The sequence below is a fragment of the Rhopilema esculentum genome, chromosome 6 (genome assembly GCF_057945365.1).
Source record: "Rhopilema esculentum isolate cy_ngs chromosome 6, ASM5794536v1, whole genome shotgun sequence".
Lineage (NCBI taxonomy): Eukaryota > Metazoa > Cnidaria > Scyphozoa > Rhizostomeae > Rhizostomatidae > Rhopilema > Rhopilema esculentum.
The window spans coordinates 829567-847111 of NC_142820.1; the positions used below are offsets into that span (position 1 = coordinate 829567).

A 17545-nucleotide genomic window follows, 5' to 3' on the forward strand; every position below is an offset into this window, starting at 1 on the left:
CCCCTTGGATTAACTTACTAAATGCGTTGGTCCTACATTCACCCAAAGAGTTTGATACATAACTCTGCAAATTGCTAGATATAGCCTCAAAGCGGGGATGCACTCCGCCTTAGCATATGTAAATAGTGTAACTTGTGATGTGATCTCGTACGAAACCCCTTGTATCCGGGTCCATAGAACACAAGGGATTGCACCTTTGTTATTCTCTGTAATAAAGAATGCTGGTGCTGCATTTTAGGAAACCTCAAAAAACGATAAAGCAAGTAAATTGTAATTAAGTGCATCGCCTCTTGGCGGATATTATAATCATTCTTAACTTATGGAGGATGATTTCCGTTCAGAATGTGTCGTCAAGTATCGTGTCTGCCAAAGCTAATTTGCTATAGCAATCTACATTTTCAAGATGCAATTAGACTAATCTGGGCAAATTATTGTAATTTGTATCAATTGTCTGCTCCATTTACAATTATTCTTGGAGCCAAAAAAACGACACATTTGTTTCTCGTTAACTTGCCTTCGCAATAGGCCACGTGTACGATGTATTAATAGGCCCGGGGTAATAAAAGCGCAACTGTAAATTTTTGAGAAAGGTTTGTGCGAGCCTTTAACGTGATTCAAGTCATATTACGTTCATCTAGTCACTCGTGACTCTAGAAATAGGGGGCAAATAAATGTTGGTTGGGAGGAAGTGAGATACCAACCAAACCATTTTTGTGGTGCAGGGACCGCAGAGGGGTACGGAGGCTTTAGCCCCCCCCATAATTTCCAAAATGCTCTTAAAATCATAACAAAAATGCTTTTGGTTTTTAGCATGTTTAGCCCCCATTATACGTTTAAGCCCCCTCCATCTATGCTCCGCGGCTGAATAGAGGATTTAAGCTAAGAGCTTTCAAATATTGTCTTTGATTGTTGCTTTTTGAGACAGGAAGGCGATTCACTCCCACGGATATTACAATTTGAATAAAGTTTGGTTTTCAATAAAAGCTATATTCTTAAAGCCGAGTTGTTGCATTTTAACTATCATGATTCATGCTGATATCTGCTTTATTTTGTGTAAGTATTGAATGCTCCATTCTTTCGTATTTGAAGTATACTTTGGGCGACCATTGGCGTAGGAGAGAATGAGATCATTTCATATTGGAATGAGGCCAAAGAAAAACATGCAATGAAAACACTTTTCCCTAGCGGAAGTGGAGAGAGAGAATAATAATTCGGAGCCTCGCTCTCCCCGTTTAGAAAATTTGAGTAGTGTGATATTTTTGACTAGGAGGAAATTTTCTAGAAAGTTAACTGAAACAGAACGATAACGACGAAAGGCAATTCACTTTTGCAAATAGCGTACGAGACCTGCACCGAAATGATTTCCAAAGTTTTCGGATGAAACAATACGATTTCCACCCAAGGTGTACGAGATTTCCATGGAGTGGTTTGCCCCTAGGATAGCGACATCTGAAGCGGCGAAATGTTCAAACCAATATCTCAAAGACAGTTAGGACGACACGTTAACTACCAAATATCAACCCTTTCTATGCTGTATTGACTGGTTTTTGTATTGCCGACAGCAAATTGGCATCTTATCATTTCCAAGTAAAGAAAATAAATTAAGTAGAGCCATGGTTAGTAATGTTTCAGATTGGAAAGGAAAACTAGATGTGAAGCCCGTTGATGAATGAAAAATTGTTGTAATAAGGAAAAATTGAAATTTTGGCTGCAAAGTCTTATCTATTTCCGAAGGCATGAAAATTTCTGTGGTTTTTCTTTCTCTCTTAGCATCCTGTATTCGAGACCGTTCTGAAAAGATTCAATTAAATGAATGAGTGGTTGATTGCAATATTCTTTGATTACTTGCTATGAAGAATTTCCCCATTCCCTGAGGGGCCTTGTTCAAAGAGCCTTTTGATTTCCTCGACCGCGGTCCGATTTCAGGAAATGTGTAATCTTTGGCTTACTGGATGAGACATAATCTCTAAATTTATAAAGTTGTTTGATTACATAACTCACGGGTTATCTATGGTTGCCTGTTGCGGACTTCCTCGCCATCAACATAACGTTTTTTCATTAAATGACTGCCCGTAACCCACATTTTCCTTCACCGCGAATACCGCCAAAATGTTTTGTGAATGACTTGGTCTGTGATTGTAAATGAGATCACAGTATGATGAGATTACGAAAACTGGAGACTTCAAGGCAAGCACTTGTGCTATCTTTGTTCCCCTGTGTGACTGAGCAAGGTGGAATCATGAATAGGCCGCTCACAGTTTTCTCTCTTGAATTCCTCTGTGATGCGCTAAATTTCTCTTTACTCTACATTGCTTTATTCTTTGATAATTTCAATTCTTTGTACGTTTGGCTTCACTAACTTATCATTATCCAAGACTTCCCGCTATGTAAATTTTGACTAACCGCATAATTATTTGAGACTCTCAACTGCTGACGTTTTTTGTAGCCGATATTTACTGAATATCTTTGTAGCAGAAATCGAACTGGGTAAAACAACAATCTAAATCTACCACAATCAAGCGTATATGTAAAGAGCCTGGGTTCTAGTGTGATACTAGAAAATTCTACAAGATTTTGAGACTGTCAAAATAACACGATTTCAACTCTGATTGCTGCATCCCCCCCCCCCCCCTGAAAGCCCCACCGAAAGTGTATTTTCCCTTTTCACAGGTGCCTCTGGATGCTGAAGTACTGCGCGCATGTTGCTTCGCGGTGCACGGATGGGACGATGGTGGTTTCTCAAACACCTCTAATGTCATTGTCCACGTGAAAGATCTGAATGACAACCGTCCAAAGTTTGTGAACAGCTCCTACACAGGGAGTGTGGATGAGGGCTCTGGGAGAGGATCAGAAGTTTTGGATCTGCTCAACAAACCCTTGGTGGTTGAAGCTAGTGATGCAGACTCAGGAGAGAATTCACACATCGTGTATTCTATTGTTGAAGCCAGTGCCTCGCGCAGTTTTGAAATCGATAGTAGGACTGGAAAATTATCAACAAAAAGGGTATGTTTTAGGCGAATTTCTTCTCTTCTTTGAGGTAACTAAGTTTTGAACCGATATCAATTGGAAATAAATGTAAACAATGTTAATTAAATTTCAACTATTGCGAAGTTTTTTGTTAACTATGGACAATTTTCAAGCAGATACTTTTGAGACGCGTGGTTTCAGTTTTAGCTAGGGAATCAGCAAATATTTTTCGAGCTAGCTAGACCAAAATTGCTGTTCAAATTCATATTACTCAAGTATTACTCAAGAATGGTATACAGTTAATACATAGGTATATTGAACAAATTCCTCATTTAACTTGGGCTGTTAGTTTGCTCTTTGAGAAATATTTTTCTTACAAATTACAGGAATACCAGTCAGTCGGTCTAATATTCTTGTTTTTTTCTCAAGGTTTTGGATCGCGAAAAGAGGGACAGTTTTGTGTTCCACGTACGAGCTACTGACAGTGGCACACCTAGTCTCTTCACCTTCACGGAGTTGCGCATAATTGTCAATGATATTAATGACAGAATCCCAGAGTTTACCAGCCAGATTTATCGTGTTCAGTTATACACGCCAATTTTCAATGGCACAGAAGTTGTCACTGTGCATGCAAACGACGGTGATTCGAATGTATTCAGCAGTGTAAGGTACAATTTGCTAAACCACACGCGCCTTTTCAAAGTGTCACCAAAAACTGGCACCATATGGACAAAAAATGCAGGGGCGATCACTAAAAAAACTTATTCACTGAAAGTTGCTGCTTCCGATGGAATATTTACCAGCACATGTCAAGTCGTAATTAGCCTTTCTCCTATCAAGACCAATAAGTTCAAATTTAGAGAGCCAGTTTTCCAAGCATCGATCATTGAAAATCAAAACGAGAGCCGATATTTTTTGGTCTTGAATGTTGTTGGCTATGATATTGGTGAAAGAATTGAATTTTCAATTGCCAATCCCAAGGAAGAGTTCGTGATCAATTCTGTAACGGGTGAAGTCAGCACACGGTATGGTGCTGCGTTTGATCGAGAGAAGAGCTCGCACTTCGAATTGATTGTCCAAGCAAGGTTGATGAGGGACCCATCGCAAGTTGCACAGGGTATCCTTAATGTCACAGTTGCTGATGTGAATGACAACAAACCAGAGTTCATAGGCGCGCCATATTATCAAAGTGTGCACATAGATACTCAAGCAGATACATCACTGCTGCAAGTGCACGCTGTGGATGCCGATGAAGGTTCAAATGCAGAAGTCAGGTTTGTTTCTTATACTCTATTCCATCTTCTCCAATCACGAAGGACTCGTCGAATCATCGCATCATTCTGCTTTTACCTTGTAGCTAAAGAGTTCTAAATGGTAGAATAACTTAGTTTGAAGTCTTTCCTGATCTGTTTTTGTTCTTTGTTCTTTGGCTGTACACACTGAGAAAACTTCAACATTATAATAACTCTCATTCTGATCTTTTTAAGCCATTCTTATACTCCATTTTTAAGCCATAACTTTGATCTTCTGTGCTACCTCTTTGGGGTGCCTCGTTTCAAGCAGGTGCATGTTGCTAACGAGGCTGCAGGTCGGCTCTTAAATGAAAGTCTCTAAACCTCTTCCATTCCTTGTACGTTCTATGACTGGTACTTCCAGGTCCTAAACCTAAAAAGTATTTCTACTAGATATTTTGAATAGCAGTTGCTTGTTTGGCCTTATTTCCTTGTAACGCGGATGAAAAAATGCCACTTGCTTAACTTTCCGCGCTCATAGCAAAACTTAATGGTTTCGGCCTAGCGGTAGCCGTGGTGGTCTGACATGAAATGCGGTGCCTCAGTCACCTTTAAAACGACTTAACACGTTTATTCAAGCTATGATTCCAGTGTTAGCCACTGGTATTTCAGTCGTACCTCAAAGGCACGGTAATCCGATGTTGATCCTTTGTCAAACTGATATATCCAGACCACTTAATATTAAGCTTGAGCTTGAAGAAATACTGTGAGCATGCTTGCCTGATGAAAAAGCGGTCTTTCTAATCGCAAATATCCTTACAATATTAACCAAACATTCACGTCATCCTCAAACCGATGGTTTTATCATTGAAGCATACTGTTTTTAGATATCTGCGTTCGTGCATCGTTCTCCGGGTGCTTTGTTTTCTTCGAAAGGATTATCTAATGCAATCAGACTTAAATTTTATCAACGGCACGGTGAATCGGTCTACTTTCTCAAACCATTCATTCTGTGACCTTTTAAAAGATCAACTCTAGCATTTAGTAACTCTATCCTTTCCAGTGACCTTTACTGCCATTAATCATATTGCCATTTATCTAATGAAAATTATTGTCTGTCATTAAACGCTTTGGTGTAAAAAACTGGTTCTAGTTTCAACTCCAGGTTTCACGCTAAATTCCATCATCAGGCAAAGTGATCCCTTTTTCTTTTTTTTGCCCTTATCTGATTATCTTGACTGATAAAACAAGTAGAACAACTTTTCTACCTTTGCAGAATTCAGTTTTTATATGTATTCAGTTTCTGTTTTTATGGCCGTGATTGATCGAAATCCCTTGCAGTACTTTTATAAGATCATTCGTTACTTCCCTTTATCTTCAATAATTACTTAGCCTAGTTTTGCTCCTCTGCCCATCAATCTTCATCACAGCTCTGGTGTGGTGGTAATGAATTGTGTAATTCTTTTCTTGCATTGTTATATACAGAATAATACTCAGATTTTATCATTACTCACCAAGAGAGAAATGTTTTGCTGTGGATGATAGAAAGGACAATACGTCGTTGGTGATTTTTAAACGTAATAGGTTCTTGGGACAACCTCAGGTGTTAGGGTACCGATTTTTATACGTCTGCCCGCCGTAGCAGAGAAACAAATGTTTTGCAATTTATCTTTCAGGTATGAGATCACAGGAGGTTCCTTTGGCAAATTCAGCATCGAAGAGCGTACAGGCGTGATAAAGGTTAAAGAACAGTTTATCAAAGGGAAGACTCCTGGCAAGTTTAGTCTTGAAGTTACAGCACATGATATGGGCTCACCAGTGCTGAAAACTGTTACAGTTGTAGAGATACCGGTCGTTAACGAGGACATGCCAGTGTTTGATCAGAATTACAAGTTCGTGGTATCAGAGAATGCCCTTCCTGGAACAATAATCGGAAAGATAGTGGCACAGGGCCCACAGGGGAGAAGTGTCTACTACAGCATTGCAAGTGGGGACGAATTCAACCAGTTCTCGTTGGATTTCAACACAGGTAGGTCATTAGCGTGCCAAATTCGTTTTAGGCATGGCGTAAGGACCTGAAGTAAGGCCTGTGTACCTTTTTCACGTGTTTTCGCTTAGTATACATCGTTGTTGAGGAGGATGCTGAACCTAAGATAGTCCACCAAGGCTTCATCTGGGCGGTCTTTTCTTTTTAACAGGTTCTGTTAGGGCGAAAAAAGCGCTAATTACTTTCAACTAAAAATGTCTCATAAAGTAGCAAACGACAAACAAAATACAACATTGATTTCTCATAAGCAAAGCATATTCTTATAAGCTGCTTCCTATTAAGAATGCGTATAGTTATACTTTGACCGTAGGAAAGTATTAATTCTGTTGTCTTGTTTTTGGTGAAGATCGGCCTAAAAATCGTAACAATGATATCCACTCCTGCTTATCGTGATCTGCTTTGGAGACGGCGATCTCGCTAATCATATGTCATTAGTTTCAAGTGAAAATAATATCAACAGTTCTATAAACAGTAAACTTAAAAGGTCAAGGGAGGTCTAGTATTCCATCTTTTTTAAATTTTTATTTTTGGAAATTTGTCAACGATTTCCTTTTCACAGTAAATACACTTTGTTTCGCATGGTTTGCTGTGGTTTCAGATATTCAAAAAATTTGAAGGCAGAATTGGCTCGGCAATTGTTTTTTCTAGGAAAGACTAAGATTGACACACAGAACATTTCCATATCAATCTTTTTCTATAGTATTAAGAGTTTCAGTCCTCAAAATTAAATCAATCAGTCAAAATGCTGGATTTTATACTGTAAAAACATCAAGAATTCTTTCTTTAAATTATATGCTTGTGTTATTTAAAATTAAGCAGTAGATGTTATTCACAGCACCCCGGTTTCACGCAGATTTCTTGGACTTGCAGTAATGCTGTTTTCACGCCTTGTGTATATTTAAATGAAAGTAGAAAGTTCAGATCTGTTTTTCTTTTTAAGGTGAACTATCCACCCTCGACGGGCTAGATACATTCACATTTCCAGCGTATAATTTGACAATTCAAGCAACGGACAGCAAGAGTGGCTCTTGGTCAGTCACTGGCTGCTCGATTAGCGTCATAGACACCAATAATCATCGCCCAATGTTTAGCCAGGCCTTCTATTCAGCAAACGTGCTTGAAAATACTACAAAAGGTACCCTTGTGATCACCCTCAATGCAAAAGACAAAGACTTCGGTGAAAATGCCAGAGTCTCCTACAGTCTCGTATCGGAGAATGAAAAGAAACCTCTCTTCAAAATCGATGAAACAACAGGTATCAGCACTTTCATTGCTTTTTTTCCCTGCCAGATCTGTAGCTTTATAATGATGAGTATGTGTCGAGAGCATTATGGGTATATTACTTCTCTTTTTAATTTTACGGAATTGAAGTGTTCTTGTTACCATGATGGTTCGTAGACTTTGCATCATCGTTAATAGAGATAATCTTAATTATCCCTTTAGGCTCAGTATTGGTTGCAGCCGAACTTGACTACGAGGTCAGAAGCGAATACATGTTTAGAGTTAAAGCGGAAGACCATGGATTGCCGTCTCTCTCAAGCAGCACGTTTCTGAAGATCAATATCATCGACGTGAACGACCACTCTCCAATTTTCGACCAGAAGGAATACATTTTTACTGTTGGTGATTTTATCAAGTCTGGTCAGTTTATTGGGAAAGTACTGTGTATTGACACGGACCAGAACAGTGCCGGAAAAATTCGCTACTTGATTTCGGATTCAACCCTGGCGACAGTTGGTATGTTTACAGGGATCCTCACATTGAATAGAAGCCCCAAACGAGGCAGTACTGCTCAGTTTAAGGTCCACTGTTCTGATGGGAAATTCCAGTCATCCGCTGACGTCACTATTATTCCAGAAGAAGTCAACGAACACAAGCCTACTTTTCATATGGAACAATTTTCGATCAGCGTTCAAGAAGACTCGGCACCATCCTTCATGACTGTTGTAACTGCCACTGACCTCGACTATGGTAGCTATGGAACCATAACATACTCCATTGACAATAGCAGACTAGCTCAAATGTTCCATATAAATCCAACGACTGGAGATGTTTTCAGTAAGGTCACCTTGGATCGAGAGCAAGTAAAAGGTCAAGTCGTGGTACCTGTCCGGGCCTCAGATATTGGTGGTCGGTTTGATATCTGCAATCTTATAATTGACGTCATTGATGCCAATGATAATGGTCCGGTTTTCGAATTTCCGGGCTATGAAGCAACAGTTAGCACAGCTACGCCAATCGGTACCACAGTTTTGCACGTGAAAGCTTTTGACGAAGACAGTGGAAAGAACGGAGACATTACTTACTCCATATCTGGGCTTGAGTAAGTCAGTTAATGTTCTAGTGTTTGTGTATTCTCCCCTTCAAAAGTGACGTAAATCGGGAAGAAATCAAAGCATTTCCTTAAATAAAATAGCAGTATGGTCCGGTGATGTTAATGTTCTTTTTAACTACATTTTACAGTGAGATATACGCTCAACTCTTTGCTCAACCCAATTGCTTATAGTTATATAGGGTTGAAATTGCAAAGTGCTAGAAACAATGAGCAGACAAAGAGCATTAAGACTTGCATCTCGTTGCATCTATCTCGTACCTGAATATTTTTTACAATTTCCTCGCATCAAAGTACTCCTTGTTAACAAGATATTGCATTTAAAATTTGGTGTATTAATTACGAAAAAAAGACACACATGGAGAGAAGGATTTTAACAGTTGACTGATGATTGCATCAAACGTAAAACTCAGAGTAGCAACTTAGAATCGTCCTGCCCTATACACCAAAAGTGAATTAAAAAATTATATGTAAGGTTAAAGTATTTTGTTTATTTTTGTTCATAATGCTGAACGCTTGAAACTAACTAATCAGAGCTTTAAGCAATCATGCACTATATTGTCGCGTTATATTCGTAATGTGGCTCCTTATTCTCGTAGCGATGGTGCGCCTTGGAAAATAAATAAAGAGACTGGAGAGCTGACGTTGACTGGTACACCACAAGGAAAAGCATATCAGTTTGTGATTCAAGCTTTGGACAACGGGTACCCCGGACGAGAGAGCTCTTCGGCAATCAGAATAAACGTTGTGCCACCAGACCCTAAAATACTGCAGTTTAGCAGGTCGTCATTTACTGTTAAAATCGCAGAGTCTAAACTGTCGGGGTACAGAGTTGCTGACGTCACCGTGAAGTCAGACAGTAAGAATATCGTGTACGAGTTTGTTGAGGGGAATTTACCATTATCAAACGCTTCCGGGATGTTCCTCCTTGACTCGAAATCCGGAGCCATACATCTTGAAGGAACACTGGATTATGAGACTGTCCCAAGGTACAATTTGATGGTTAAGGCATCAGATACAGCCAGTTCTGGCCCAGCGGCGTACATAAATTTACACATCATTGTTTTGAATGTCAATGACAATCCACCAGTGTTTGATTCAAAAGTGTATGAGGTGAGGATTCCAGAAAACATTCCTGTAAACACAAATATCCTTCAAGTATCTGCCACTGATAAGGATGACTTTGGCAGCGGTGATCTTCGATACCACATTACCAAGTCTCCTTCAAAAAGTGATATCCAGAGAGCCTTTACTCTAAATAAACGGACTGGAATTTTGAAAACAAGCTCAGTTCTGGATTTTGAGAAGACCTCCAGCTATGAGATTGAGATAAAAGTGACAGATGGACGAAACTCTGATGAAGGGAAGTTGCATGACACGGCTAAGATTCGAATCACTGTTTTAGATACCAATAACTCACCACCTGTAATTCAGGACCGTTCTCCAGATGTCCGAGTGAGAGAGGATCTTCTTATCAATGAAAGGGTTGCCACTGTTTTGGCGAAGGATGCAGACAAGAATCCTTCAATTCGATATTTCATTGTTAAAGGAAACGAGTTTGGTCGATTTAGTATTGGAGCAGATAGTGGAGATATTAGGCTTGTGCGGCCACTGGATCGGGAGGTAACTGCTGCTTATGACTTAGAAGTAGTAGCCTATGATGGAGCATTCACCTCGTCAACCAACATGCATGTGTCAGTCGCAGATACCAATGACAATGCCCCCGTCTGTAGCAGAGCATTTTATGAAATAAAGCTACCCGAAGGAACACAGGCTGGCCAAATCATTTCTCGCATTGAAGCAAAAGATCCAGATATTGATGACCAACTTGTTTTCACCCTTCAGGGGGATGGAGTCAGTAAATTTCTGATCAATAAGGGGAATGGTATGTAGAGTATTATTAACTAGCTCTTGATCTGTACTCTTGGCGTTTTAGTTCACAGTTGGTTCCAATTTGACCTTTTCTTTACTGAGTTTATTTGACTGAATTTTTTAAATGAATATTATGAATTACAGAGAGTGACTAAGTGTTCCATTATAACGGTGCTCAAGATCGATGCTCAAAAGCTTTTTTGGTATATCTTTCCTCCTGTATCATGTGATAACCAATGTTATATTCTTCAAAATATCTGTTTTCAAAGCGCTGATATTTTGAAATGAGTAGTATCCCTTTGTTACTTGAGTCAATAATCAATTGACATTTCTTTGTTGTAGGCGAATTGATGCCTGGCATTGGTATTGACCGAGAGAGCCATGCTACCAGCGAGTTCAAGGTGCTAGTTACTGACAAAGTTGGACGGTCTTGTTATTCTGATGTCTATGTCGAGATACTGGACAAAAATGACAATAAGCCTGTGTTTGCTCAAGAAAATTATGTTGTTCCTGTCAGAGAAAATGCGTCATTGTCTTCAATGTTGGCAAGGGTGCAAGCTGTTGATGCCGACAAAGGTCCGAACCGTAAAGTGTTTTACAGAATGACAGGCTCCGACCTGTTTTCAATTCAACCAAAAACTGGTATCATTTTGCTGGAAAAGTCGCTGAGCAAGGAAAAGAAGGATAGTCACTTGCTAACCGTGGAAGCTTTTGATGGAGGTAGCCCTGCGTTGGCGTCATCGGCAACTGTAAACATAATCGTTTTAGCTGAGTCAGATCGACCCCCAGAGTTCAGCAAAGCCATGTACACGTTTTCTGTTTCAGAAGGTCTAGCTGTTAGCAGTGTGATTGGAAAGATCGAAGCTTTAAAAAGAGCTGGACCTTCACAAGGCACTGTAGAATACGAGCTCGTAACTGGAGATTTAAATATGTTTACGCTAGACGGGAGAACAGGCGAGCTTTCACTGGCAAAGGAGCTTGATCATGAAAAAGCTAAAAGGATCTCTTTAAGCGTCAGAGCCAGATATGCCAAAGTACCGTCATTGACATCCGTCGTGCAAGTGGTCGTATACGTCACGGATGAAAACGATAACCGTCCGGTTTTCTCCAAGCCATTGTATGCGGCGAAGATCGACGAAAACGTTAGGGCTGGTACGGTATTGCAGGTTTTTGCTGAAGATGCCGATGAAGGTGACAATGCGCATGTGTCCTACAGACTGGTTAAATCTGATAAAAATGTGCCTTTTAAAGTGGACAAAGAGACAGGCACGGTGAGTGTGGCTGGGACAGGGCCAATTGATAGAGAAGAAAAGGACTTTTATGTGTTCAAAGTTCGTGCCTTTGATGCAGGGACCCCTTCGCAGTTTAGCGATGTCTTGGTTAATGTTACAATTGCAGATCTGAATGATAACCCGCCAGATATTAGCCCGTCAAATGCCACGGTAGTAGTTACTGAAGGAAGAGGCAGAGGACATGTTATATTTTCTTGGACTGCTAGTGATCGAGATACGATGAAAAACGGACCTCCTTTTACTTATACACTTATAGAAGGTGATAAAAACAAGTTCAGCGTGGTCGATGAAAGTGATGTGAAAGGAAGCTTGATTGCAAATAAAAACTTGAGTCGATCTGAGGGATTCAAGTACGACTTGGTGGTGCGGGTTACTGACAATGGTTCGCCTCCACAGAGCTCTTTGTGTTACCTGACTCTTCATATCGTACCACCAAGTGACGAAAAACCGGTTATCCTTGAACCGACTATGTTCTTCAAAGTGATTTCAACATCACCGCAGACAGTTACTGTTGGACGTGTCCGGGTTCCAAACGAAGGCAAATATCTTCATCAGTTTGAAATAACCGCTGGAAATGACGACGGAACCTTCTCTATTGAGCCAGTGTCCGGTCTCATCAAGGGCAATTTAAGGCAGGGCATTTACACAATAAGTGTTGAAGTGTTCGATGGCAAGTTCAGTGCCTCAGCCACAATAACCATTATTGTTAACCCGGTCACTAAAGAATTGTACCAGAACAGTGTGGTGCTGACTGCACTAGATTTATCAGCCGATGACTTTGTTAATTACAAAATAAAAAAGTTCGCCAATCACATCCGATTGATAACATCCGCCAAAATTGAAAACATCATCATATGGGCTGTACAAACGAAAGATATGAAGAGAAAAACAAGAGATGTTGGTTCGAGGACTGATACAGATATTGCTTTTGCTGTCAGAAGAACTAACGGGGTAATTCTGCAATTTGTAATTGAAAATTAAAGTATTTTTAATTCTTCAAGAAAGATTTTACAACCTTACGTTAGATCTTGTAATAGCCAAGTGAATTGAAGTATTTAGTAAGGAATTCCCTGCTTATTTTGTATTTCTGGAGTGGTAAATTCTCTCTTTTTTTCACTTTAGGACGGATTTATCGAGCCATCGGTGCTGCAGTCGTCACTCAAACTTTCCAAAGAAACCCTCGAAACAAAACTTGGCGTTTCTGTTCTTATTACGGTGACAGACCCTTGCGCTGCGGCGCCCTGCCCTGTGGACAAAAGGTGCATTGCTGTCGTTAAACCTGTTTCCGGGAGCAGCGCGTCGAGTACTGGTCTCTCGACAAAATTTTCACGCAACTATGCTTGCCTTTGCTTGGATGGAAGTGAAGGTATGGCCAAGAACCATTGTGTTTTATTGTTGAAATTGTCTTCCTTTGAACGTTTTTTTAATTCGGACCTTTTTAAAGACCTGCACACCGGTTACTGCTGATATTAAGCATGATTTGTACTTTGTTTCACAAAGGTTTGTGAAACTAAAACCGAGCTGTCTTGTAAATCGATATGTTTTGCTGTCCCCTTTTACAGCTAGGTTAGCTGAAACTAGTAGTGGAGCTGTCTCACGCCCCTTCCTATTACCCTTTTTTGTTGTCCATTCAATTGGATAAACAAGTTGCTAGCAAGTGTAGAATTCCACACGAGAGCAGTGTGTATAATCATAATCATTCACCTCGTTCTTTTTTCTGCTGCAGGGCCGGACTGTACTGGCATTACAGCCTGCTCAAGTAATCCTTGCAAGGAAAATGAAAAATGTATCCCCATTGGCTCTACTTTTGAATGCAAAAAGGACATGAGTAAGATACATTGTTGCTCTTGATTTTTATTGCCCTCTTTCAGATATGCTTTGCGCATACTTTGGACGCCCTTTGTCGATTTTAACTTTTTCCTTTGTCAATTCAGAATATACTTTGGGCGTTTTTTGTCGATTTAAAAACAGTTATATAAATAAAAAGATAAAAAATTTAGCAGATCTTTTTACAAAATTCATTGATTTCTTTTGTGGGGGTTGTTTTTGCAATATCTTTTTGAAGACTTCGTTATGAATGTAGATTATGTATTTTGCAGTGAATGAAATTATATGTAGATTAATTTTTTCAATTGAGAAGAGAGACAAGTAAAACAGAAATTGCTCAAATTGAAATTACAGATTTTCTCTCAGAGTTATTTAAATTGAAAGTAGCTAGTACCCTTCCTCAGTACTTTATTTTAAATTGATGTTTAATTTTGTTTTAGATGACGGTGCAATTCAGCTTGATGGCAAAGATTATGTTAGTTATGTTTTGAGAGAGCCATTTGATTCAACGTTCAAGTCAATTTCTGTGTCATTCAGAACCGAGGCTTCTGAGGGTTACTTGTTTTATGCCAAAGGAAACGATTACTGCTTCCTGGAGGTACGTGTCGTTACTTATTGCATTGCCAATACCCCGGTGTTGCAATTATTGCATTGAATAGTTGTCAGTTGGCAATACCCCGGTGTTGCAATTATTGCATTGAATAAATGTCAGTTGGCAATACCCCGGTGTTGCAATTATTGCATTGAATAGTTGTCAGTTGGCAATACCCCGGTGTTGCAATTATTGCATTGAATAGTTGTCAGTTGGCAATACCCCGGTGTTGCAATTATTGCATTGAATAGTTGTCAGTTGGCAATACCCCGGTGTTGCAATTTTTGCATTGAATAGTTGTCAGTTGGCAATACCCCGGTGTTGCAATTATTGCATTGAATAGTTGTCAGTTGGCAATACCCTTTATTCTCACAGGAATCACAGAATTAGTTACTTTACGTTGAAAGCTGGAAATGTCCTATTTGATCGGTTGTGGAAAAAATTAAGGAAACAATCTTCTTTCATTTTTTAAAAGCAAAGAATGTAGTAAGTGTTCAAAACCAATGTGAGCTGAATGTAGTAAAAATGCCAAACGTTTCCCGAACTAGAAAATATTCCAATATTTGATACTGCTATGCCGCTGACTTTCCTAATGCTGCATAAATGCCGCTAATGAAATTGATAGAGCATTGGTCTAGGCCTTAACAGCAAAGTACAAACCTTTGGTGGTTGGGGGTGGCCTTTTGCCCTGACACATCGCGTAGATGGAAGATCGCCTTCGTTTTGTTGGTTTACCTTCCAGGTACTAATTTAATATTCTTATGCCAGTTGTTTCATCACTATCAGTTATGTGTCTTGAGCGGAAAGACCTGCCATGAACCCCTTTACATCTGGCTATGTATCATTCAGTCGCTGGCGTAAAACTTTCACATTTTTTGTTATGCTTTTTTGATCTTCTATTTCTCTTTTTCTCCACTATACAGGACAAAACTTTCATACTTTTTAGAAAAGCTTAGTTGTATTTTTATGCGTTTTTTAGGTTTTCGAGGGAAAAGTTCGGTTCAAATTCGATTTTGGGACTGGTCAGGGGATTGTTCAGATCGACGACATACAAGTCAATGATGGTAGATGGCACGATGTGAAAGTCATCCGCAGCGCCAACCGTGCTACCTTAATTCTTGATGATGGCAAATATAAGTCCGAAGGTCGGGCTAAAGGTGAAAATGTCAAAATCAACTTAGATAGCAACAACGTTTTCTTTGGAGCAGGAGTTTTGTCACAAGGCAGTGTTGGTGAGTACTTTAGCGAACCTTCCATATTTACACCTTTCTCAAAGCAACTCCTTTGAACAGAACCTTTGGAAGATTGATAATAATTGAAAAAATTAATTTATTCTTTCTCTCCACAATAACTATTAGCCTCGAATTTTTGCGCCTTTTTTATTTCCCCCCTTTGCTAAGGAATTTTTTGCGAAGCTTCTTCTCACACCTTAGATTTAGCTTGGTCTTCAATATTCTTTGAATGTTTCAGAACCATTCATAAAGCCAACTTGACCCAACTTTATTTTTAACAGAAAACGGATTCCGGGGCTGTCTTCGATACCCGAAGCTAAATGGCCAGCTTTTGCCCTGGAACGGCAACAATAGCTTGATACTAAGTGGAAGATCTTATGGTGTGAAGAAGTCTTGTAAAGGTTCTGGTGCTTGCAAGAAGACGAAGTGCCCTCATTTCAGCGACTGCATCGACACTCTCTCGGCATACCGATGTCAATGTATGCCTGGTCACAGAGGAACACTGTGTAAGCCCACTGTGACTTGTGCAGACAACCCTTGTAGGAATGGAGGCACGTGTACATATTTCAAGGCCAACAGCGAAATTGAGTATCGATGCACATGCAAGCATCCTTATACTGGAGCGCAGTGCCAAACAAACAACGGTCTATGCGCAAGCAATCCCTGCAAGAACGGTGGAAAATGTGAAAACCTGAATGAAGGAACAGACTACCGCTGCATGTGTCCACAAAGATACCGCGGGCCAAAATGTGAGTTGGACACGAATCCCTGTGCATCATCGCCCTGCTTCTATGGTGCCAGATGCACCACATTTCAGTATGATTACAAGTGTGACTGCCCGCCCGGCAAAAAGGGAAAGCGGTGTGGCTTTGGGTCCTACTGCCAGCACCATAGCTGTGGAAAACATGGCTTATGTAAAGAAGCCATGGATGGTCCTGTGTGCAAATGCAAAAAGGGTTATAAAGGTGCTTATTGTCAGTTTGATGTAAACGAGTGTTTGTCGAGTGAGAATCCGTGTGGTGACTGGGGCACCTGTATCAACACTATAGGAAGTTTCTTTTGTAACTGCACAAACGGTCAAAATTCTCCCAATTGTATTGCAAAGGGTGCGCTTGCCGACAGAAGTGAACCGTTCAACTTCAACTTGCTTTTATATGTTGGCATTCCTATTGTGATCATTATAATAATTATTGCTGTTGTCGTATGTGTTTGGCGACGAAAGTCCAAGCAGGAATACAGTCAGCCAAGAGGCACGGATGGTCCTGATATTAAATACCCATTGAACTGTATTGAACTGGACCAGTTTCCACCGCATGTGCCCCCACGCTTTGATGGGCCTCCTGACTATTACACTGATGGTTCTGCTGATTTTGCCACAACTGCTCTCTACGACCCATCTCAAGCTGTAACGTCCCCCCAGTCCACTATGTCTGATGACGACAGATGCATAAAAGCCCCTGACTCGAGTGCCTTGTCGAAAAAGCTTTTGCCTACATTTAGAGATGGATCGCTGCCAAGCACGCCAAGGGGCAGTGACAATGCTTTGGATGTCAAGGGCAGCGCATCAGACATCAGTGAGGCGGATGATCAGTTGAATGGGCCCTACCATTGGGATTATTGCGAGGTTCCAGAAGATGTTGCCAATAGATCCAAACCCACCAGAACGAGGTCAAAAGAGGGTAGCAGGATGGGATTGTCTTATAACTATGGCTACGAAGATACACCTAAACTACCGGAAAAGCAATCGGAAAAACCCGCAGGTAAGCAAGCAAAATTTTTTTTCCACGAGAGTGAGATTTTGACAGGCCATCTAGAGCAAAATGAAGATAAAAAATCATCTTTTTGTTTAAAGGATCTCAAACCCACTTATGCGATAGCTCTTACTTGGTGTAAAGTTCAGATGTTGATGAAGGTCAAATGTTAGGAAGCATGTTAAAACTTTGAGTTATTAATTTATAGATTTTGATTTAGTGTACGCAACCACAGTTAATCAGCAATGTATCTGGTTTTATTTCAATTATTCATGTGTTTATTGATATTTGTTTTCTCAATTCCTCCTGTTATGTGTTTCTTATTTACCATTTTTATTTATCATATGTACTATTTTGTTTTTATGGTAATGTCTATGCAAAACTAATAGAACTATCTTTAG

The 17545-nt window shown here is 40.0% G+C and overlaps 1 protein-coding gene across 1 annotated transcript in view; it reads left to right on the forward strand.

Annotated features, from left to right (window-relative positions):
- Positions 1-17545, forward strand: part of LOC135686729 (protocadherin Fat 1) — a 34494-nt gene that overhangs the window by 14579 nt on the left and 2370 nt on the right. Inside the window, exons 5-16 of the mRNA XM_065203028.2 lie at positions 2671-3003; positions 3397-4241; positions 5876-6228; positions 7187-7501; positions 7690-8569; positions 9178-10463; positions 10793-12693; positions 12865-13108; positions 13469-13570; positions 14010-14167; positions 15141-15393; positions 15675-17153. Coding sequence (XP_065059100.1) covers positions 2671-3003; positions 3397-4241; positions 5876-6228; positions 7187-7501; positions 7690-8569; positions 9178-10463; positions 10793-12693; positions 12865-13108; positions 13469-13570; positions 14010-14167; positions 15141-15393; positions 15675-17153 — 8149 coding nt within the window. The remainder of the gene's footprint in view (positions 1-2670; positions 3004-3396; positions 4242-5875; positions 6229-7186; positions 7502-7689; positions 8570-9177; positions 10464-10792; positions 12694-12864; positions 13109-13468; positions 13571-14009; positions 14168-15140; positions 15394-15674; positions 17154-17545) is intronic.